Source organism: Thermobia domestica, chromosome 11 (assembly GCF_964235325.1).
Source record: "Thermobia domestica chromosome 11, izTheDome1.hap1.1, whole genome shotgun sequence".
Classification (NCBI taxonomy): Eukaryota; Metazoa; Arthropoda; class Insecta; order Zygentoma; family Lepismatidae; genus Thermobia; species Thermobia domestica.
The window spans coordinates 3,674,616-3,698,559 of record NC_137464.1 but is presented as its reverse complement, the minus strand read 5'-3'; the positions used below and the strand labels follow the sequence as shown (position 1 = coordinate 3,698,559).

The following is a 23,944-nucleotide window of genomic DNA, read 5'->3' as shown; positions in this document are numbered from 1 at the left end:
TTGTACTGTAAATAGTACCCCTCTGATAGTGCTCTCAAACGGGTCGGGTTGTCGGGTCGGGTCAGTCGGGTTAGCTCGTGTCGGGTCACTCGGGTCGGGTCGTCACATTCTTCACTTATTTTCTATACGGAATACTATAAAGAGCTTTGTTGTGGAATTCAATTCGAAGTTGGTGAATGAATGATAAATGTGACTAATTGAAGGTGAAATAGTAATAAAATTTTAATTTTACCCTATATTAACTAATTGGTATAGTAATTGTAATTAATATTACTACTGACTTTTTTCCTTTCTGCGTTTCTATGTCAAGTTAAATGTCACATTAAGTGAAATTGAAAGGAAATATCTAGTTAACGTCCCACGTTATGCACCAACGCTAAGAGAGACAGTGATGATGAGAAATAATTGAAGTGGTTGAATGAAGAAAGTGGGAGGAAATGGGAGAACACCGAGAAAACCCATGCACATGGGGTTTGTCCACCAGAAAACTTACTTGGTACGAGCTGGAATCAATACCCATGGACCTTCGGGTCAAACATCTGCCTTTGGGCAGGACACATTATTATTATTATTATTATTATTATTATTATTATTATTATTATTATTATTATTATTATTATTATTATTATTATTATTATTATTATAACTTTAAGAGTGCCCAAGAAAGTTCCGCCGCCTTTTCACCAACACCTTCGAACATTGGTATGTAACCTAAGACGTACCTGGAATATCAAAAATCGTCTCCATCAGCCTCGACGACCTTCTGAAAACGTTCTGGAAGGCCATGGATTCCATCGCAGTCGAACTTGGTGGGACGTGAAGTGAAGAAGGTATCAAGTGCATATTGAACCTCTTCTAGCTGTTTGAATTGGCGTTCTCTAAGGTGATTGCCCAAGGAATGGAACAGGTGATAATCGGACGGTACAATGTCCGTGGAGTATGGCGGATCCAATAGTGTTTTCCATCCAAGGCGTAGAATGATGTACTGGGTCATTTTAGCCACGTGGGGCTTAGCGTTGCCTTGTAACAAGAGGACCCCTTTGCGATTCAGAACTACTGGATCCAGACAGTACACAGTGACAGTACACAGTTGCATTGATGATCTGACCAGCTGGTAGCAGTTCCCGATGGACGATGCCTCGAGCAGTCCACAAAATGCACAGGAGAACCTTATTCTGGCATAGTGCTGGCTTGGGCTGTTTTTGAACCGGTTCATGGGATGCTAACCAACAATGACGGCGCCGTGGAGCTTCGTACAGGACCCACTTCCCATCACATGTCAACACCCTGTCCAGAAATTGCTCCTTCCTCAGACGAGACACCAAAGAAACACAGGTGTCTGCTCGCGTTGCTTTCTGGCTCCAAGTCAAATCATGTAGGACCTATCAACCCAACTTGCAGTGCTTCCCAAGTTGATGGTGGTGGTGCCGAATGGTTTCTCCACTTACACTGAAAGGTAGTACCAGTTCCTCACATGTCTGTCTTCGCCTCAATTGCTGCCTGAAGATCTTTATTTTGAACATCTGTTTGTCTTCCGGCACGTGGTGCGTCTTCGAGTGTTTCGTCACCGTCCTTAAACCGTCATACCACTGCACTCTCCGCGTAGTCACGACACCCTCACCAAAGGCCTGTCATATCTTCCGCCCCGCGGTGCAGCAATTTGAACTCGTACAGCAAACAAGCCCTTATGACGCTCTGTGAAGGCTCCATATTCACTCAGTCCTTACGCACGTTCACGGTGTATCTGAACAGCCACAACCAAGTAGTATGTTGGATATACTTACTAGTGTTGCTCACGAGACCTGGTTTGGGGCATTCACGTTTCGAAAAAATGTCGTGAAGGTAGTCTCGTCTGGAAAAGTGCATATGTTTCTATTGAAAGAGCTCTGTCTCATCTCGTACCCTTTCATGAAAATTCTGTCTCGTCTCGTCTCGTCCAACAACTGACCTTCACCTTATATCCATTCGCATTCAACTCACGGTGTGAGGGCCAATTGAACACAGACCTCCACAAAGAGACAGAACTTTCTTGGTCACCTTCAGATTATTATTATTATTATTATTATTATTATTATTATTATTATTATTATTATTATTATTATTATTATTATTATTGCTGGGGTAGTGATTTGACTTTCTCCGCAATAAAATATTTGCTAATTTTATATAACGTTGCAAATATCTTCTAGATAATTTAATCAAGAAAAAATAAAAGGTAATTCCCTACAGAATGATATTTCAGTGCAATTAGTTCCTTATGATTCTATCAGACAGCAACGGTGTTTTTAAATAGAAAAATCGGAATGTTAACGTGATGAAATTGTTGTTTGTTACACAGCAAAAAATATTAAAAGAAGTTCTATATACATTCCTTACTAGAAAATAATGTTGTCTTCAGAACTTTTATTCTTTTAGCCTTCAGAACTTGTCTTCAGAACTCAGTCAAATTTTATTTTGACTTTCGAATTTGATTGCCTAAATTTTAACCTTGGAAATTTGGATGTGGAATAAAATAATGAAGGTTAGCAGGGTAGAGAGGAAAACGAATTAGGAAATGCTGAAAAAAATGCAAGAGACGAGAGCAATATTAGACGATATAAGGAAGCGAAAAATGGACGGATCACAAGTTTTGATCTTGCTAAGGGATTGCATTCTGAGGGATGTAGTAAAGGGGGTGATATCAGGAGAGCGAGAGTGTGTAAGAAGGTTGGAATTGATAGATTGTAATAAGGAGGGTGGTACTTTATGTTGGGTTGCGAGGCAGATATTAGCGGGAAATCGCAAAAATGGAAGCTTCTTACCTAGTTCACGGAAACTGGCCTGTTTATTAATGGGAGAACACTGAGGAGGAGGAGAAGGATAATTATACTACAAGTAAAAAAAGGCGAAACAATGGTTTATGCATAAGAATTGGTCAGCATTTTTTTTCTGGTGGCAGTTTTGTAAAGTTCTAGCTCTCTCAAACTGGTTAGATTGTAAGGTCATGTCACTCGGGTCGGTTGTCGGGTTAAGTCACCTCGGGTTGGTTCACTCGGGTCACTTTGGGTCGGGCCAATCGGGTCAGCTCGGGTCGGGTTGTCGGGTCGGGTCAGTCAATTTGGGTCACGGATGGGGTCGGGTCGGTCTTCAACACATATAATTTCCACGAAAATTACAATATACCACGGTTTATACCTCATTGGACTTCCAATAAAACGTTTTCAATGATGTGTACACCATGTCACCATTTTTGTATGAGGGAATGTCTAGAGGGATTTTGTGGGAATTTGATGGAGTGTAGATTCCTGTGTGTGTTTGTGTGTGTGTGTGTGTGTGTCTGTGTGTGTATGTATGTATGTATTGTGTGTGATACCTTACAGGATACAAGATGTCGAGGAAGTGTGTAAATAAACCGGACAATTTCTGTTATGTATGTGGGGAGCTGATATTTAAATCACAACGTCGATGTTTTACTCCACTTGTGAGGAAGTGTTATCAGTTATATTTTGGTTGTTGTGTAGGAGACCAGGATAAGAACTGGGTTCCTCACTACATTTGTTGTACTTGCGTGAAACGTCTGACTGGGTGGGCAAATGGTGGACGAAACATGAACTTCGCAGTACCGATGATCTGGAGGGAACCAAAAGATCATTCTTCAGACTGCTACTTTTGTATGACACAGATAAGAGAAATAAGCAGTAAATCTAACCACACAGTACAGTACCCTAATTTGCATCAGCAATTAGGCCAGTTCCACACAGTGCAGAATTACCTGTACCGGTACCTCCTTCTCATATTACGGAAAATGAGGATTACGTACTTGAGGCAACTATTGAAGTTCCAAATGAAGATGATGATCCTACTTATGTAGGAAGCACATCTACATTGGATTCCCATCTGATAACTCCGGGTGAACTAAATGACCTCATACGGGATTTAAAACTCTCCAATACACAGACAGAACTTCTTGATTCTAAACTTAAGGCTGGAATCTGCTCCATCGTGACACTAAAGTGTGTATTTTACGAAACCTTCATACAGAGTTTCAAAACTACTATTCTCAAGAAAATGATTTAGTGTATTGTAATAATGTCTGTGCTGTGATGGATAGACTTGGACATGCACATATAAGTACAGAGTGGAGATTGCTTATTGACTTTTTGAAAACTAGTTTTAAGGCTGTCCTTTTGCACAATAGCAACAAATTTCCTTCAGTGCCTTTGGCTTATGCAACTAATATGAAGGAAACCTATGAAAACATCGAAATAGTGTTAGAAAAAATTCAGTATGAGAAATACAAGTGGACCGTTTGCTGTGATTTACAAGTCATTTCTTTGTTAATGGGTTTGCAGCTTGGTTATACGAAATATTGTTGTTTCCTCTGCGAATGGGACAGCAGGAACAAAGCGGAACATTACATCAAGAAGGAATGGCCAACGCATGTATTAACTCCTGGACAGAAGAATGCTGTTTATTCCTCACTGGTGAGCCCTGATTAGATAATTCTACCTCCTCTTCACATAAAGTTGGGGCTCTTCAAAAACTTTGTTAGGACAATGGAGACAAAAGTAATGCAGGATCTTGTTACCTCAAGGAAAAAATTCCTCGGGTTAGTGACGCTAGGGATTTTTGTAGACCCCCAAATAAGATGTTTGATTCGTGACCAAAAATTTGAGGATCTCTTAACTCTGGTTGAGAAAGCAGCTTGGTGTTCATTTAAATGTTTAACAGAGAATTTTTTAGGAAACAAGAAAGCCCCAAATTACCGTGAAATTGTGAGTGATTTCCGGCAATCATTCAATGAAATGCGTTGCAACATGTCCCTTAAAGTTCACTTTCTAGACTCCCACCTGCATTTCTTTCCTGAAAAGCTTGGTGCTGTTAGTGATGAGTATGGGGAACATTTTCATCAGGACATTTCCTCCATGGAGAAGAGGTACCACTGACAGTGTAGTTTAAAAATGCTAGCTGATTACTGTTGGACACTTAAAAGAGATGTTCCAGAAACCAAACACAGAAGAAAGTCGACAACTAAAACATATTAGTTGAGGTAAGTAAGTGCACATTTATTAAGAAGATACCACTCACTTCTTTTGTATTATTTATTAAGTAGATATAAAATGGTGACACGGTGTATACATCATTGAAAATATGTTTTATTTCAAATCCAATAAGATATAAACCGTGCTTATATTGTAATTTTCGTGGAAGTTATATGTGATTTTATCTGCACTAATGAATATTGTAAAATGAACAGTACACATAGCATATTTTTTTATATAAATATGTTTATTTCTCTAGATAGAATAATGCTATTCTTATGAAACTTAGAGGGCTTACTAAGTATAAACCAGGCTAACATACAATATAATTTGTGCGTTTATATACCTAAGGTTCCCAAGCTACAAGTATGAAAATGGTTTAAAAAAAAGAAAAAAAGAAAAAGAACAGAAATTTGAGGGGAAATTTTCCGAAAACACCTCTGTCACGGGAAAACTGAGGGTGATGGAGAAAAACTGATTGCAGATTCGAATTCTACGTGAAAAGTTCTATTAGAATCAGGCATGTTCTTCCGTGTGCCAGAGAAAAAGAATTTTTTTCAACTAGTGCAATAGGAACCATTTTCAAACTCGTCAACCGTTATTCAAACCGGTTAATGTTGATCGCAGATACTAAAAATACTCACATCCGTATATTATTTAATACAAACGAAAATTTTGCCTGTATATTTCTGTACAAACGATGTACAAACGATTGCGACAATTTGTGATTGAATTGAACATGGTGATTGGGCTATCACTTAGAAAGCCCCCCACTTTGTTTTCGCCCTGGCGGCGCCCCTAATTATGTACAAACGAAAATTTTGCATGTACATTTCTGTACAAACGATTGCGACAATTTGTGATTGAATTGGACATGGTGGGGGGCTATCACTTAAACAGCCCCCCACTTTGTTTTCCTTCTGGCGGCGCCCTTAATTATGTACAAACAATAATTTAGCCTGCACATTTCTGTACAAACGATATAGAAACGATTGTGACAATTTGTGATTGAATTGGAAATGGGAGGGGCTACCATTGAGACAGCCCTCACATTGTTTTCGTTCTGGCGGCGCCCCTAATAGTGTACAAACGAAAATTTGGCCTGCACATTTCTGTACAAACAATGTACAAACGATTGCGATACTTTGTGATTCAATTGGACATCGTGGGGGGAGCTACCACTCAGACAGCTCCCCACTTTGTTTTCGTTCTGGCGGCGCCCCTAAGTTTGTTCAAACAAACATTTCGCCTGCACATTTCTGTACAAACGAAGTACAAACGATTGCGGCAATTTGTGATTGAATAGGACATGGTCGGGGCCTACCACTTAGACAGCCCCCAATTTTTTTCGTTCTGGCGGCGCCCCTAATTGCGTGCGAACATACATTTCGCCTGCACATTTCTGCACAAACGAAGTACAAACAATTGCGACAATTTGTGATTCAATGGGACATGGTGGGGGGCTACCACTTAAACAGCCCCCATTTTTTCTGTTCTGGCGGCGCCCCTAATTGTGTACAAACGAAAATTTTGCTGCACATTTCTGTACAAACGAAGTACACACGATTGCGACAATTTGTGATTCAACTGGACATGGTGGGAGGAGCTACCACTTAGGCATCCCCGACTTTGTTTTCGTTCTGGCGGCGCCCCTAATTGTGTAAAACAAAAATTTCGCCTGCACATTTCTGTACAAACGATGTATAAAACGATTGCGACAATTTGTGATTGAAGTGGACATGGTGGGAGGGGCTACCATTTGGACAGCCCCCACTTTGGTTTCGTTCTGACGGCGCCCCTGATTGTGTACAAACGAAAATTTCGCCTTCACATTTGTGTAGAAACGATGTACAAATGATTGCGACAATTTGTGCTTGAATAGGACTTGTTGGTGGGGGGCTACCATTTAGACAGCCCCCACTTTGTTTTCGTTCTGACGGCGCCCCTAATTGTGTACAAACGAAAATTTCGCCTTCACATTTCTGTAGAAACGATGTACAAATGATTGCGACAATTTGTGCTTGAATAGGACATGTTGTTGGGGGGCTACCATTTAGACAGCCCCCACTTTGTTTTCGTTCTGACGGCGCCCCTAATTGTGTACAAACGAAAATTTAGCCTGCACATTTGTGTACAAACGATTGAGACCATTTCCGATTAAGTCTGATAAGGGGGGGGCTGTCTAAATGGACGTCTCCTTTTCACCTCTACTGTAATTAAATTCTTCCTCGAGAAAATCTGTAATCAACACTGCCAGTAGCTACGAACTCGACTAATATACCTTAACAAGTACAGCTTTATTTTCGTATATTTTTCAACAGTTTACCAATTTAAAACTATCGCAAACAAGAATATGTAGTCAACTTCTTAAATACTTCGCTCGCCGAAACACGTTCAGCGCGTGCAACAAGCAAAAACAACATGTTTGGCGTCTCACAAATGGAAAAGGGGAAAAAAAGAGAAGGAAAAGCAGCACGGCAGTGCCTTATCGCAGTCAGAGCTGACAACATAGTTTCGGTCGTCACTAACGCGAATAGACCTACTAGGGGTGTACAAGAGTTATACAGTTACAATATACGTCGTACCACAGTAGCGCTACAGGCGGAATGTGCACGAACTACAAATGAATATGTTCCCTTACAAGCATCAGTCACTGTTGCACCCTCTTTACATTCTACACATCCTTTTTTCTCCCACTTTTTGACCTTGACAAGCAGAAGTACCAGGCTTTCCGAGTTCACAACCATAAACTGTTTGTGTACAGAGTACGTTTTCAGTTCTTCGAGTGACTGTGCGCGCGAAGAACAAGGGTGATGATCGGGCTACCGTATACGGAAGTCAGTAACACCCGGTTGCAATAATAAATGTAAAATACAAATATAGAGCCTTGACAATGCCGTGAGGATGAATATATATATATATATATATATATATATATATATATATATATATATATATATATATATATATATATATATATATATATATATATATATATATGTGTGTGTGTGTGTGTGTGTGTGTGTGTCTGTGTATTTCCTTAAAAGTTATAATCTTATACTTTTTCAGTTGTGGTATAGACTTCAAACTTGGTATACGCATCTATCTAAACGACCAGTATAAAAAGGGAGATTGTTTGCAATTATTTCCGGTTCGAAGCACACACTATCCTCGCGAGACAAAATGTATTTTTGTCTCGTCTGTATACTATATCGTGGAAATGATGCTCAATGTTTTTTTCCAAAATGATTTTGGGGGGTACACTGCCTCCTTGGGGCTCTTAGAGTGCCCCCGCAGGAGACCAAATAATACGTGTATAATAGAATAATAAATAGAATACTATGAGCAGTGCCCCTGGGAATACTAACTGTGATCCTCAGGAACATTGTTTCTGAAAGAAACACTGGTGTTGCCCCATCTCTAAAGCTACATATGTTTCTTTCTAAATATTTGAGTATCGTCTCGAAGCTTCACACGAACATACTGCCTAGTTTCGAGACGATATCAACAGTTAGTGTATAAATATATTCTTTTCGTCTGTGTCTGTAATGACGAAAATATTTTGTTCACGCAATACCAACAGAAACTATTTTGATAAAACGAAGCAACGTGATAAGAAAAAAAAGTGAAAAAGAAGGTTCGGCGAGGAATTGAACCCAGACCTGCTACTCAGAAAGCAGACACTTTACCGCGGAGCTAACTTACTACGTTGAGTTCTGTTTGTTTTATTCTCCGCAGTATACCACATAAGAGTCCAAATGAAGGCAATTCAAAAATATGGCAATTTTGCATTCAAGATGGCGACTTCTCCAATGATTTGTTTCTTCACTTAAACTGAATTACGTCCTTAATAACATAGCGAAACCTGGCTTACCTACCAAGAGCACAACCTACAATTTTTATGGTTACAAATTTTTGAGCCGCCATCTTGAATCGAAGATGGCGACTTTTCCAACATGTCGGATTTTTCCCCTCATATGCCCTGTAATCTACACACTTGAACGCAATTTCGTGATTCCACCATATCTACAAGTTGTGTAGAATTAGACGCCCCCTTATAACATTCCTAGCACTTTCTTACACCGAACATGACTATTTTTTCAAGTTTAAGGGCGGATTCGCAAACTACGCATCAGAATAAACATCACCTCCAAATTTCAACGTCCTACATACAGCCATTACAAATTTCACATTTTTTCGATTTGCGCCGCGAAAAGAAAACGAATTTTAATGCTCTTTTTTCTATCATAAACTATGTTCCTAGCTTCACTGCCTGACAAAATATGACGTTTCTATGGTGTGCGGAACTACTCTAAAAACCAGCATTTCGAAACGACGAAAAATTTCGACACTTCATTTACATGGAAAATGTCGCCTTTTTCGTGATATCGGAATTTTCCCATTACTCACATCCCATGACGAACAAGTATGCAAAATTTGGTGTTTGTATGTTTTGTGGAAGTATGCAAACAATTAAGTGTGTTTCCGATTATAGAGGTATATAATAAATAATTCCACGGACGCGGGCCCGCTACGTACCAGTAGTATGTGAGCAGTAAGAACGAAGTCCAAAATCTAACAAATTGAGTAGTGTAGGGGAACGACGTGAGCCTACTGTGCAAAAGATTTGGGTTCGATTCCCTACAAGTTTTTCTCTAACTTTTTCTTTCTTTGAAAGTTTATTTTTATAGCATAGGAGATTGAAAATAAGCTTGACTTTATTATATACGGCATTTCATTCCAATCGGACCCGATACTAAAGCTATTAAATCGAAAGGGGCACTTTTCCACGTATCTTATATATTAAAATTATGTACGCTGCCGACCAGATTATTTTCAAAAGGTGCCCATTTGTGTGTGTGTGTGTGTGCGTGTATGAGCGTGTGTGCGCAGTAGCGTACGCAGGAATTTATTTCGGAAGGGGCCAAACTCAATAGCAGTGTATTTTATATTGAAATTCCTAAACTTGTCCCTAAAATTAGGCTAAATTTACTCAAAAGTTGGAATTTCGGGGGTGGTCCGGAGCCGGACCCCCAGGACCCACCCCCTGCGCACGTCCCTGTGTGTGTGTGTATTACTTAAAATTAATATTTTATACTTTCCATTTGTGGTATTCACTTCAAATTTGGTATACGCATGTATCTTAACGAGGAACATAAAAGGGGAGAGAGATATTTTACAATCGTTTCCGGTTTGAAGCAGACACTGTTGTCGCGAGACAAAATGTATTGTTGTCTTGTATGGACACTATATCGTGAAAATGATGCCCAATGTTTCTTTCAGACTCTTTTTGAGGGACACTGCCTCCTCAGAGCGCCCCTGGCGAGATCAAAATAATACGTTTATAATACAATTACGAATAGAATGTTATCAGCAGTGGCCCCGGGGTAATACTCCCCCCCCCCCCGAACATTGCTTCCGACAGAGACATTGGTGATGCTTCATTTCCAAAGCTACATATGTTTGATTTTGAATACTTCAGTATCGTCTCGAAACTTTACACGAACATACTGCTTACTTTCGAGACCATCTCAACAGTCAGCGTATAAATATATCCTTTCCGTCTATGTCTGTAATAACGAAAATAATTTGTTCACGCAATGCCAACAGAAACTATTTGGTAAAATGAAGAAACGTGATAAGAAAAAAAACGCAAGATAAAACAAGGTCTGCGGGGATTCGAACCCAGACCTGCTACTCAGAAGTCAGACACTTTACCGCGGAGCTAACTTACTACGTTGAATTGTGTTTGTTCTATTCTCCTCAATATACCACATAAGAGGACAAATGAAGGCAATTCAAAAATATGGCAATTTTGAATTCAAGATGGCGACTTCTCCAATGATTTGTTTCTTCTCTTAAACTGAACTACGTCCTTAATAACATAGCGAAACCTCGCTTACCTTCCAAGAGCACAACTTACAATTTTCATGGTTACAAATTTTTGAGCCGCCATTTTGAATCGAAGATGACGACTTTTCCAACATGTCGGATTTTTCCCCTCACATGCGCTGTACTGTACACACTTGAACGTAATTTCGTGATTCCACCATATCTACAAGTTGTGTAGTATTAGACGCACCCTTATAACATTCCTAGCACTTTCTTACACCGAACATGACTATTTTTTTCAAGTTTAAGAGCGGATTCGCAAACTACGCATCAGAATAAACATCACCTCGAAATTTCAACATCCTAAATACAGCCATTACAAATTTCACATTTTTTCGATTTGCGCCGCGAAACGAAAACGAATTTTAATGCTCTTTTTTCTATCATAAACTATGTTCCTAGCTTCACTGCCTGACAAAATATGACGTTTCTATGGTGTGCGGAACTACTCTAAAAACCAGCATTTCGAAACGACGAAAAATTTCGACACTTCATTTACATGGAAAATGTCGCCTTTTTCGTGATATCGGAATTTTCCCATTACTCACATCCCATGACGAACAAGTATGCAAAATTTGGTGTTTGTATGTTTTGTGGAAGTATGCAAACAATTAAGTGTGTTTCCGATTATAGAGGTATATAATTCCATTAAACTAATTGTTACCACGTTCTTTCTAATGAACTGGATATATAGGTGCGCAGATAATGATGTAATTCTCGGGTACCCGAAATTCTTCATGTTAATGGTTGAAATTACTTCATTTACAAATAATCCCTAGATACTAGACAGTATATACTAAATACATTAAATAATTTCATTGACATCAGGCGGGAAACTTTCAGAACTTTTAGAACGAAGAAACGAGATTTTTTGAAAGCTAAAATTAATGAACTTAATTTTATGGCTAAAATTAATAATACTAGAAACAAAAACATTTGGAACATGTATAAGGGCATTAATGAATTTAAGAAACACTATGAACCTAACACTTCTGCTTTAAAGAAAGCCGAAAGAACAATTTTCCCTTATACAGATGGCATTTTGAATAGATGGAAAGATTTCTTTGATGATTTGTTAACACGCAGCCAAAAACTAATATTCGTGGAGAAAGTGAAATGCACACAGCGGAACTGTATTTTTTCTATATTCCAAAGCCTAAAACAGAGGTAGAAATCGTCGTAAAGAATTTAAGAAACACAAAACTCCGGATTTAGACGAAATTCCGGTTGACTTAATTTTAGCTGGAGGAGAGGAATTCTGAAACAAGATACACAGTCATTCTTCTTATCTGGAACTAGAAGGATTTGCCACAAAAGTGGAAAGAATCACTCATTGTTCCAATCCAGTGGTCGATGTGAGACGCTATGCAATGGTATGCCATACCGCCTCTGTTTTTTTTTAAGTGATGAAGGCATACCGTTTCTGGTTTTTCAATGATTAAAACATACCGTCACTGGGAAGTAGACGCTAAATACCTTTATAAATCCATTTTTATGCACAGTAATTGACGAATAGATATGCACGTAAAACGTTTTATTTATAATGTAGAAATAATTTCTAAGCTGACAATACCAACACTCTTCTTACCTTTTTTCTATCTTTTGTTTTTAAAATGAGATATCTTCAAAGAAGTTCACTTAGTTTATATTTTAATGTGCTATATTGACTTGTTTCTTTGTTATGAATGAGTGTGTATGTGTTTTGAGCGTGGGCGGATTTAGGGGTTGTCTGCTGTACAAGCGGACCTTTCGCTGTTTGAAATACCCCACAGTCGAGTTCTCCCGCAGGAAGTTGTTTATATCCTCATTCGCTTTTGAGAATTCTCGTGTATAATTCTCTATAATACAACATAAGGGGATTTTTTTAAAAATATTTTTAGAAACTTGTTACAGGGGATCAAAGTCTCTCCAGATCTCCCCTCCCGTGTTACTACAGAGAAGTTTTCCAATGGTTTTCAGTCATTATGTAAATAGAAATGCAATATTTTAGGCAACTTACCCTCACTACATTTCAACATTTAGATAGCCGGTATGTCTAATCAAAATCGTAATAAAACATACCGCCTCTGCTTTTTTATTCACTTCGAACACTGTTCCAATCCTAAGAAAGGCGGTAAAACTGATTGCAATAATTATCTAGCCATTTCTCTTCTCTCAACATTCTATAAAACCCTCTCAAACATTCTGTTAACAGGATTGACCCCATACGGAAGTAAGATTATTGGAGATTATCAGTGCGGATTTAAGCGAAGTTGATCAACTATCGGCCAGATATTTGCAATTCGACAAATACTCGAAAAGAAATTTATAATACAATACTCCGGTATATCTCTTATTTATTGAGTTTAGAAATGCCTATGACTCGGTTAGAAGAGAATCATTGTACAACATTCTTACAGAATTTGGAATACTAAAAAAGCTAGCTAGATTAATTAACAGGTGTTCAAAAGAATCCGAAAGTAACGTCCGACTAGGAAAATTCTTGTCCAAGATCATTCACGTCGAGAAAGGCCCGAAACAAGAGATGCGTTGTCACCATTATTAGTCAACTTTATTCTGGAGTACGCTATAAGAAAAGTCAGTGCACCAACCAGGGCCTAGAGTTGAACGGTATTCACCAGGTTATGGCGTATGCTGATGATGTAATTTAATAGGGGATGATAAATAACAATATAAAGAAATGCAGAGGTCTTATTAAACGCTTGCAGGGACATGGGTTTAGAAGCAAATGCAGAGAAAACTAAATACATGGAAGTGCGTCGAGATCGTAGTACTGCAAATTATGTATGCGTCAAAATATCAAATAACACTTTTGATAAAGTGGATACTTTCAAATATCTAGGATAAATATTAACAAACCAAAAACGTATGCACGAAGAAATTAAATGTCGACTAAAACCAAGGAATTCGTGTTATTATTCAGTTCAAAATGTTTTGTTGTCGCAAAGTTTGTCGAGGAATTTGAATTGTTCCTATTGTTCTGTATGCTGGCTATTGTTCTGTATTTATTTATTTATTTATTTATTTGGCTACGAAACATGGTCGCTTACTCTGAGGGAAGAGCATAGACTGAAAGTATTTGAAAATAAAATCCTGAGATGAATATTCGGACCCAAGGGCGCTGATCCCGGGAGGGCCGAGGGGGCCCGGGCCCCCCAAAGCCCATGTAGGCCCATTACTGTATTTGTAAATTTACAATATTTGGCATAATTTGTATGCTATTTGTTTTAAAATCCTCATATATGCTTTCCGCATTTGAGTGGGGCCCCCCCAAATTTACTGAGAAATCGGCACCTTTGTTCGGACCCAAGAAGAGCGGGAATGGGGAATAGTGGGAACTTCATAATGAGGAGTTGCATAATTTATACGGTTTACCAAACATTGTTCATCAAATGTAGGAGGCTCAGGTGGGCAAGTCATGTAGCCAAAATGAAAGAAAGTAGGAACGATTTCAAAATTATAGCCAGAAATGCAATCGAAAACAACCATTACGAAGGCCATATTGGAATTGGTATAGATAAGAGGACAATATTAAGATGGACCTCGCAGAAATAGGAATACAAAGTAGAAACTGGATCCAGTTGGCTAAGGATAGAAGTCAATGGAGAGTTTTTGTGAACGCGGCATTGAACCTCCGGATTCCACAGGCCATAGAGTTAGTTAATTTCGTAAAACAAACACATGAGGTTTGAACCATCCAACAATATTTTTTTTCATATAGTTCAGAAATTGACCAGGGAAGAAGATGTTTAAAACATATTGTTTTACCACAACCAGTCGTATCGTTAATCATAACAACTTTTCTTTAACCCTTTAGAGGGTAATTGAAAATATACTTTTCACCAAAGGGGTTTAACTATGCTTTTATTTGCTCGCATAGGAATCGTTTTTCTCATTTAGCCATGATTCTTTCTCATGAGGGGAATGAAAATTGCACTCGAGAAATGATTTTTTTTTAGTATGTGTAGCGTAACATGGAAGGGGAATCGTCCTGTCAATTCTAGAAAGAAGTGGCATATAAATTATTGAAACGAATTAAAATATTCAGATTGCAGGACAGTGGAAGCAAAAGTTTGGAATAGAATAGGGCAACATCGTGGAAGGAGGAAGAGCATCAAACTAAACCAGAGAATTGGTTAGAGCTATTAACCAGGACTTTACATCTAAAATGTGTAAGAAAATATATCTCCCCCTCGGAGGTATAGGACACTATGTCACATTTGTCTAAGTTTACAGAAGAGCAATTTTAGCATGCAGATTGTTGCTTTATTTTCTGCTACTGTGTGTTGAACTATTAGAACAAAACGTTACCACTACGTTCTTTATGTTCAACAAACAGTAGCAGAAAATAAATAATAACAACAATCGATATGCTAAAATTGGTCTCCTGTAAACTTAGACAAATGTGACATAGTGTTCTATACCTCCGAGGGGAGATATATTAATACAGTATTTCTAAAAGAACGTTTTTTACTAAATCATAGAAAAGAACCATACTCTTTGTCTTCCTTTCTTTAACTCTACGCGGACTGTGCTTTGAGCTACCATTCCGATATTTGTAGGAAAATTATGGATTTCGTATTGCAGAAATACTCAGTACTACTACTACACCTAGTACCACTACTTTATAGAAACTTACTGGCTTTCACTATTACAGTATATTTTATATTATTACCAATAAAAAACCAAAGTAGTATGTCGGGATGTCGTGGTGTTCAGTAAATTGTGTCGTCGTTTAAAAAAGGTTGGGAAGCACTTCTATAATGTATAATTCAAAAGTATTTCCGTCTTTCTAAAATTTCAGAGCGGAACTTATGGCAAATGAAATAAATAATAATAATAAACAGTTAAATCAGTATTACTTTATTGTTAAACAGAATTTTCACATCAATGAAATAAGGAAACGTATTCTCAATGTTTACTCTCTAATATCCTTAACAGTGGCGAATCTAGCCCGGGGCCGGAGGTCCTAGGCCTCTTCAGTTTTTCGAGCGACAGAAATAATTGAACCTATTATTTATATATTTTTGAAAGTTTATGGTAAACTAATGATATACCTTCATAGTTAGGGTTATGGTTATCCCCTCCAGTTTTTACCTTCTAGATGCGCCACTGATCCTTAACGTCCACGTTTAATTATGCATTAGTCGGGTTTTATCCAAAGCTTCACACACCACTGAGGATTGAACCCAGGAACACACACATAGATAGCACGAGCGTTAGCCAATTCGCTATGAAGGAGTATGAGACCTACAATAACTATCCACTTAAGAATGAAGTAAAAAAAGAAAAAAGAAAAAGAAAAAGTGTCAACAGGCCATTTTACGCAATTTACTTGAAGACAATCGAGAGGGAACCGAGACTCAGATAAGCATCTATTCCTCGAAATCAGACTGAGCCATTTAGAAAATATAACTTTATGATGGGTTGGAAATACTGTTAATCTGATGGTATGGTAGAGTGCATCACGATTTTTTTCCTTCTCGATGTTTGCATCGTACAACATTTTATTATTTTTTTTATTTATTAGCTTAACAGTTACACGGGCGTTTCAAAATGAATGGTCAACCGTGCTTACTTTTATTCCTGAAACATCTCGTATACTTTATATTAAAAATTAATTTCAAATAGTTATATCAAAATTAAAGACCATGTCATCAGTTTTGTAAAGGTAATCAAAACAAAGTTCTGTCGTTTTTTCTCCTACCACCTCTGTAGTGTCACCTAAGACCTACCTGGAAGATCAAAAATAGTCCCCATCAGCATCTACGACCTTCTGCCAACGTTATAGAAGGCCTTTTATTTATTTATTTCGGAAAAACAACAGGCAAATGCCTAATTACAGTTTTCCCTTGTCCCATGGATTCCATCACGATAGAACTTGGTAGGCCGTGAAGCGAAGAAGATATCAAGTGCATTTTGCACCTCTACTAAGAATTTAAACTGGAGTCCTCTAAGGTAATTGTCCAAGGAATGGAACAGGTGATAATCGGATGGTTCAATACCCGGGGAGTATGTCGCATGCAATAGTGTTTCCCATCCAAGGCGTAGAATGGTGTCCCGGGCCACCCTAGTCACGTAGGGCGTTGTCCTGTAACAAGATGACTCTTTGCAAGTCAGAAGGGCTCGCTCCAGAGTTTTGAGTTTTTCTTCAGTATCGCTCAACTGCTGATAGTACACAGTTGAATTGATACTCTGACCATCTGGTAGCAGTTTTCGATGCACGATGCCGCGAGCAGTCCACCAAACACACAGGAGAACCTTCTTTTGGTGCAGTGCTGGTTTCGACTGTTTTCGAACTGGTTCATGGGATGCTAACCAATGATGACGGTGCCAAGGAGCTTCGTACAGGACCCGTTTCTCATCACATGTCAACACCCTGTCCAGAAATGGTTCCTTGCTCAGACAAGACAGTAAAGAAACGCAGGTGTCTGCTCGCGTTGATTTCTGGCCCAGAGTCATATCATGTGAGACACTTCGAACCAACTTGTAGTGCTTCCCAAGTTGATATAGGTACTACCGAATGGTTTCTCCACTCTCACTGAATTGTAGTTCGAGTTTCTCATATGTCTGGCCACTGTTCGCCTCAATTGCTGCCGGAAAATCTTCATTTTGTACATATGTTAGTCTTCCTGCAGGTGATGAGTCTTCGAGTGTCTCGCCTGCTGTCCTTAAACTTGTTAAACCACCGCTGCACTGTCCGCTTAGTCAAGACATTCTCACCAAAGCCCCGGCATAGTTTCCGCCCCGCTGCAGTTGCGTTTGACCCCAGTTTGAACTCAGCACAGCATACACGTCCTTATGGCGCTCTGTGGAGGTCCCATTTTCACTCTGTCCTTACGGAAGTTCACAGTGTAACTGACCTACCACAACCACGTAGTGTTTTGGATATTCCCACACCAACAACTACCCTTCGCCTTATCTCCATTCGCATTCAAGTCACAGTGTGAGGATCAATGGAATATAGACCTCCACAAAAAGCGACAGAACTTTCTTGGTTACCTTGATAGAATAAAATATTAACTGGAAATTCTTTCTTTCAAGACATTCTTTTTTGTATAACAGAACTTAACTAATTTGGTTTCTTAAATTGTTTATTGCAGATAGCTCAGGACTTCTCCCAGAAGAGCGACGATGATTTTACGTATCTGAGTGGAACACATTCTGAGGAGGAGATTGATAACTCCAGATAGATGGAACCATTCCTTATTTTAATATTAATGTTTGAATGTATGAATGACATTCTTTTTTTCTACAACAGACTTTAACTAATTTGATTTCGTAAATTGTTTGTTACAGATTACTAAGGACTTCTCTCAGAAGAGTGACAATGATTTTACATATGTGAGTGGAACACATTCTGAGGAGGAGATTGACCCTAATTTTAACATTGATCAATGAATTTTCGATTGAGTCCTTCACATACAACTATTTTACGGATAATCGTTTGTCGTTATTCGTATATCTCTTGCTGGAGTCAGGTACAGCTCATGGGACCTATATTTGGACGCTTTTATGCAGAAACGAACCAAATTACAAAAAATAGAAATCAACATAATCAAACGGTGCTTAACCGTGGATTTTCTTAAAACAATACTAATAATAATATGGAGTCCTTTGAAATAAGTTTCCAAGGCGTGAAAAGATATATCTTGTGATTGATAGATTGGAGTCCTACTTTTTGGTCTTTTGAACTCTATCAGTAAATGAATGTCAGTAATAAGGAAACAACATTTGCAGAATCTTTTGATGGTGCTTTCTTGAATATGTGCTCAATGTTTACTCATAACCCCAGTAGTGATTGTGGAAAAGAATTTTTTGTAAGAAAAATACAACGAACCAGACGACTGAATATAATTTTGGAATGAAATCGAACGGACTAGAATTGAAAGTAGTTCTTAATAGTCCATGAAGAGCTCTGTCGGAGGCACCAACAACGTTTTATTCTATTATCCTAATTCTCCTATCCTGATCGTGCTAAGCGACTTGCAGCAAATTGAAATTCCTTGTTCCATAAGGTTAAATTGTTTTATTGACATTGTGCAAACGTTTTTGTTGTCCTTCACTTGGTTTTCCTAATAATTAAAATAAGAAAAAAGAAAGAAGTATATGCAACTACGTCATTTATACAACTCATCCTATTCTTACAAAACTTGGCTTGGAGATAGGTCTTGAAGTCCTTATTAGTATATAAAATACTTCCCTGTGGAGGTCATTAGTTTCTTAGTTTCGGACTAGCAAAATAGAGATTCGGGCATAGTCACGTCTTTGCATGAAACATTACTATTTTGCTATTTCCGTTATTTCTAATAACTTATTTTATAAAAACATTTGCTAAACAATAATTAGGGACGGCTTTTCCTTTCCAATTAACAAGTACATTCGTTCTGTTATTCGTGACTAAACGTGGCTGTTCACCGAGCACTCTGTGAATGTTAACTGAGTCTCTAAACATGGTTAAGATGTTAACAAAGGCTACAGAATCAAAAATGACTGTAAAAATGTGGTGCTGTATTATCTAATTATATGCTTTTCTCAGGTTCCCATAATGTTTGATATTTCTTGTGTACGTACACAGCAGGAGAACATTCACAGAGGGATCCAGTAGTTTCTTTGCTACTCACTCCCTCCCTGAAACTTTGGAAACTACTTATATTCGTAGAGTTAATGCATAATATTTGTACAAATAACTGAAACAGTATTTGTTAAAATGTACCTTAATATTTTAATAATGATGAAACTAGTCTTCTTCTTTTTTGCATTGTATATGCATAGAATAATCAGATGTTTTTCTTCTTCTTCTTCTTATTTTGCTCTGTTTTTTCTCGTTTAGAGAACGTCGACATTTATTTTTAAGATAAGCTTCCATCTTGCTCGCTCCCAAATATCATATTTTATTAACCATTTTTCTTCTAAGTTCACAGTTGCATAATGTATTCATGTCCTTTTTAGTCTTCCTCTTCCTATTTTGTCTTCTTCCTCATGCTCTTGCCAAAATAATCATCATCTGATCTCATAACATGAATATACCATGGTAATCTTCTCTCTTGTACTTTCTTCGACATCTCAGTTACTTTAACGCTACCTTCTTTCCGCTGCTGTTTCTGATCTTATACAAGTACAACCTGGTAAGACCACACATCCATTTGAGCATTTTCATTTCGGACACGTCTAGTTTCTTTTCTTGCGCTTTCTTGATTCACTAAGTTTCCGTACATCATTTCGAGTCTCACTACGGTCTTGCAAGCTCTTCCGTTCACCTTCACAGCTGTTCTTTTACCACCAAGAATACCTGAGATCTCGTTTCACTTCATCCATACCACCTTAATTCTGTGCTCAATTTCATCGTTTAAACTTCCACCCTTATTCACAGTGGAATCTAGATATTTAAATGTATTAACTTTGTTTAGAGCCTATCCAAGCTATCTGTGTGTTTTCCTCTCCATCTCGTCCGAAGTTCATATTCTGTTTTCTTCCTACTTTTTTTTTAATCCTTTGTCCCCCACAGCTCTTCTCCACTCTTCGAACCCTTCTCTGTTGATGTTACGTAAGACAATGTCATCTATAAACAGAATACACCAGAGTTATGCGTCTTCAATATCTATGGATGAGTTTTTAATTCTTATAGAACTTAGAATTCTATATTTCTATGACATTTCTTTATACGGTTCAGCGACATCGCCTTGTGCCAACGATAAGTATTATATCTTCTGAGAGCTACAAACGATCGCCAGATAAACGTATTCGAAATTTTACACATCCAGCAACTTTAATTGATGTTATCACCCACGTCGTGGTTAAATGGTTTAATTGGCGATGAACTTTGCAGATTTCTCATAGTTTCGTGTATATTGGTCCATCTTTGCATAAAATCGTCCACATTAACACAACGTAAGTCATTTGAAGAAGTACAATTTAGTTCCACAGATCACACTTTATACCCAGTTTTCAGTTTTATTATTGTCTCAATTGCTTCGGATAATAATAATAAATAAGTAAAACTAAACATATGAGCAGATGCTGAAAGCATGAAAGAAGTGTATATATCCAAATTGTTTGATTTAAATTTTGTATCTTTTTTTCTGAGCAAATAAACAGTTTAAACAGATATACAGAGTGTTTTTAGGACATTTTACCCATAGGAAGACATTTTTTTCTGAACATTAGATGCTATACTCCAACCATTCCCGATTGGATACTCCCTAACATCAGAGTTGTACTTCTTTCATTCTCGGTAAACGACATGGAGAGAGCAAGGAACATACAGCTCTAACAGGTGAAGAACATCGATAGTTTTACAGATACATCATTTGTACTCCCATCAATACTCATATAGTGCCAAGACGTAGTTTTCCGATTTCCCATTCCCCTTTGCTATACCTTTCAATTCTGGCCTCTCTACGATCGTAAAAACGTGCTTCTACGTAGTCCATCAGCCAATTGGAAGTGGGTGATTTTGTTTATCTATCAGAAATAATAAAAGCTCTAAATGTAACAATGAGGTACATGTTCCTATCCTCCAATATTGAAAGCCAATTTGATCTGTAGGAATCGGACACCCTTTAATAGTTACCTTTGAGCAATGTACGATATACGAGGTTTATTGTTACACTAGGCCTATTGCTGTTAAAGCTTTCGAACATTTATGTAAACGACCATTAAAGACGTAGAAATATCTCTGATCGACTTTAAAGCGTAATGTTTAATTGCCTACTAACAGTTGTTAGATTATGACTTGATGCAAACTTCGAAAGAAATTTTGAAAGAACTCTGTTGCCAAGTAAACGAGTGAGCCTTATAAACTTACATAGAATTCTTATGTAACTTCACTGGTATGAGAGTAGGGACATAAATATTTCATTTTATTATGTAACCCATGTTTATAAACAGTTCAACAAAACATATTAACCGTCTTTTAAAAAAAACGCTAAAAAGCGAAAAGAATTTTGAAAAACAACTAAAAACAAAAAATAATTTGAAGTAAAATAAAAAGTATTTTTAAAAATACATTGTTTCTTGAGAAAAATAAAACAAACTGTACTAAAAATGAAAAATAATTGTTTACAACAAAATTACTTTTCTTTAAAAAAATCTGGAAAGTGTTCTCATATTAAAAATTGATTTACAGGAGAGTGCTTCATATCCTTTTCTTTTCAGACATCAAAGAACCCCCGCTTGGTCTACTAGCTTGCACACTTGACTTCAGTTCGCGTGGTCCCGAGTTCGATTCTCGATGGGGTTACAATTGAACAACCAACGTTGTTCGAATTCCACTATAATCAGCAGATCCACGTCTCCTTTACCCTAACAGGTATAATCGTGGGACGTTAAACCAAAAAAATTTCAGGCATGCATAAATTCATTTTTTTTCAGTTTTTGTTGCAAACTTATTTTATTTGATATGTTATAAAAGAGTATTTTTCTTTTTAATACAATTTATTTTTTAAAAATACGTTTTAAATATATTTTTACTTTATTTTCTAATTTTAAATTCTAAATCCTAATTCATTACATTCTCTACTTACATTTCATTCTATTTCATGCATTATTAATTTTTAGTTTTTATATGATCCACCAAGGAACAGTCCAACTAGAAATTACTCTTCGTTAAAAATATATAAGATGGAATATTGTATTGTCACCTGGATCAAGACATCGTTCAAAATTTCAACATGGTATGATATCGCTAAACGAATTAAATAAAGGCTGCGTCACTTGAGGACAAATCTTAGTGATTGTAAGCTAAACAAAAACGTAAAAGCGCTAAAAGCTAGTATAATCAATAAAACTTTTGAAACCAATCAAATCAATGCCTAATAAAATTAATATTGAAACCATTAGCACAATTGCTCTGTGTAGTACCCGGGTATTACAGGTCATTACTCACAGAGAATATACTTAGCTTAAAAAGAAACCACACTACTAAAGTAACAAGGGAGGGTCACGCAGTGGCTCCGCTGAGATCCGAACGAGACAATTGTATTTGCATTTGATATGTTATAACTAAATGAAATCCCAAAGTTATACCTGCCACCGGGCCAAAGTTATCATGAGTTACAACATATTTTGTAATGTAAAAGCTACAAAAAATTACCTGGCAGAATAGTTTGAACCGAGTCATTTGTTCGAAAACGGTTGGGTAAATGAAAAGCTCGGTCAACACGTATCCCATCATTTTCAAGGACAGACTTTTTCGGATAAAAATTTTTGCCCGAGGGTCCCAGACGGGGTCCAACTCAAAATTTTCAAATGACAAGGAGGTTAAGTAGCACATCGTTTGAAAGCTGTTGTCAAATAAAAGAAAATGGAGTAAGTCTCGACTCTCTGCGACAACCCTGTGCTAAATGGCGGCGGGTCAAAATGTAAACAAAAACAATTGAAAAGTCCATGGTCACTCCTATAAATCGGAAACGGTGAGACAAATGTGAAAATAGGAAAGGAAGTGTAGCATTATTTTCAAAGTACAACAATTTAAGTCAAAACGTCTTGTCCCAGAGCCTCCACAGAGTCCCAGGTGGGGTCCAACTAAAAAGTTTCAAATGGAAAGAGCGGTTACATAGCACATTGTTTGAAAGCTCTTGTTAAATGTAAGTGGATGGAGCAAGTCTCGACTTTCTACGACAACTCTGTGCAAAATTGCTGCTGGTCAAAATGTAAACAAAAGCTTAATTGAAAATCAATGGCCACCTTGAATCCAAGATGGCCGCTTAAAATCTATGTCATTCATAACAGTACAAATCTAAATCTCTATTTTTCTCTATTATGTATTTAGAAACAATAAAAAGACTAAATAACAATTGAATTTCTATTCACTTCAACTATTATTTCATTCGGTAACAACAGATAGATTTTGTTTTGTTCCTAATGCACGTTCGTCACGGTTCTCTCGATATCATTTACGTAAATATAACGAATATACGACGAACACACAACTCTGACCTTCTATTCATAAACAAAAATTGAATACCTTCGGGTATTTTTCTAATTTTGTCATACCTAGTTCATACATAAATAACTTGCTGCACCACTCA

General features: G+C 37.5%; 1 protein-coding gene across 1 annotated transcript in view; it reads left to right on the top strand.

Moving 5' to 3' along the window:
- The window catches only part of LOC145663828 (integrin alpha-4-like), a 187,091-nt gene extending 166,100 nt beyond the window's left edge, over nt 1-20,991 (top strand). Inside the window, exon 22 of the mRNA XM_081729925.1 lies at nt 18,017-20,991. Within this exon, the coding sequence (XP_081586051.1) occupies nt 18,017-18,106 (90 nt within the window). The 3' untranslated portion in view covers nt 18,107-20,991. The remainder of the gene's footprint in view (nt 1-18,016) is intronic.
- The last annotated feature ends 2,953 nt before the right edge of the window (nt 20,992-23,944 follow it).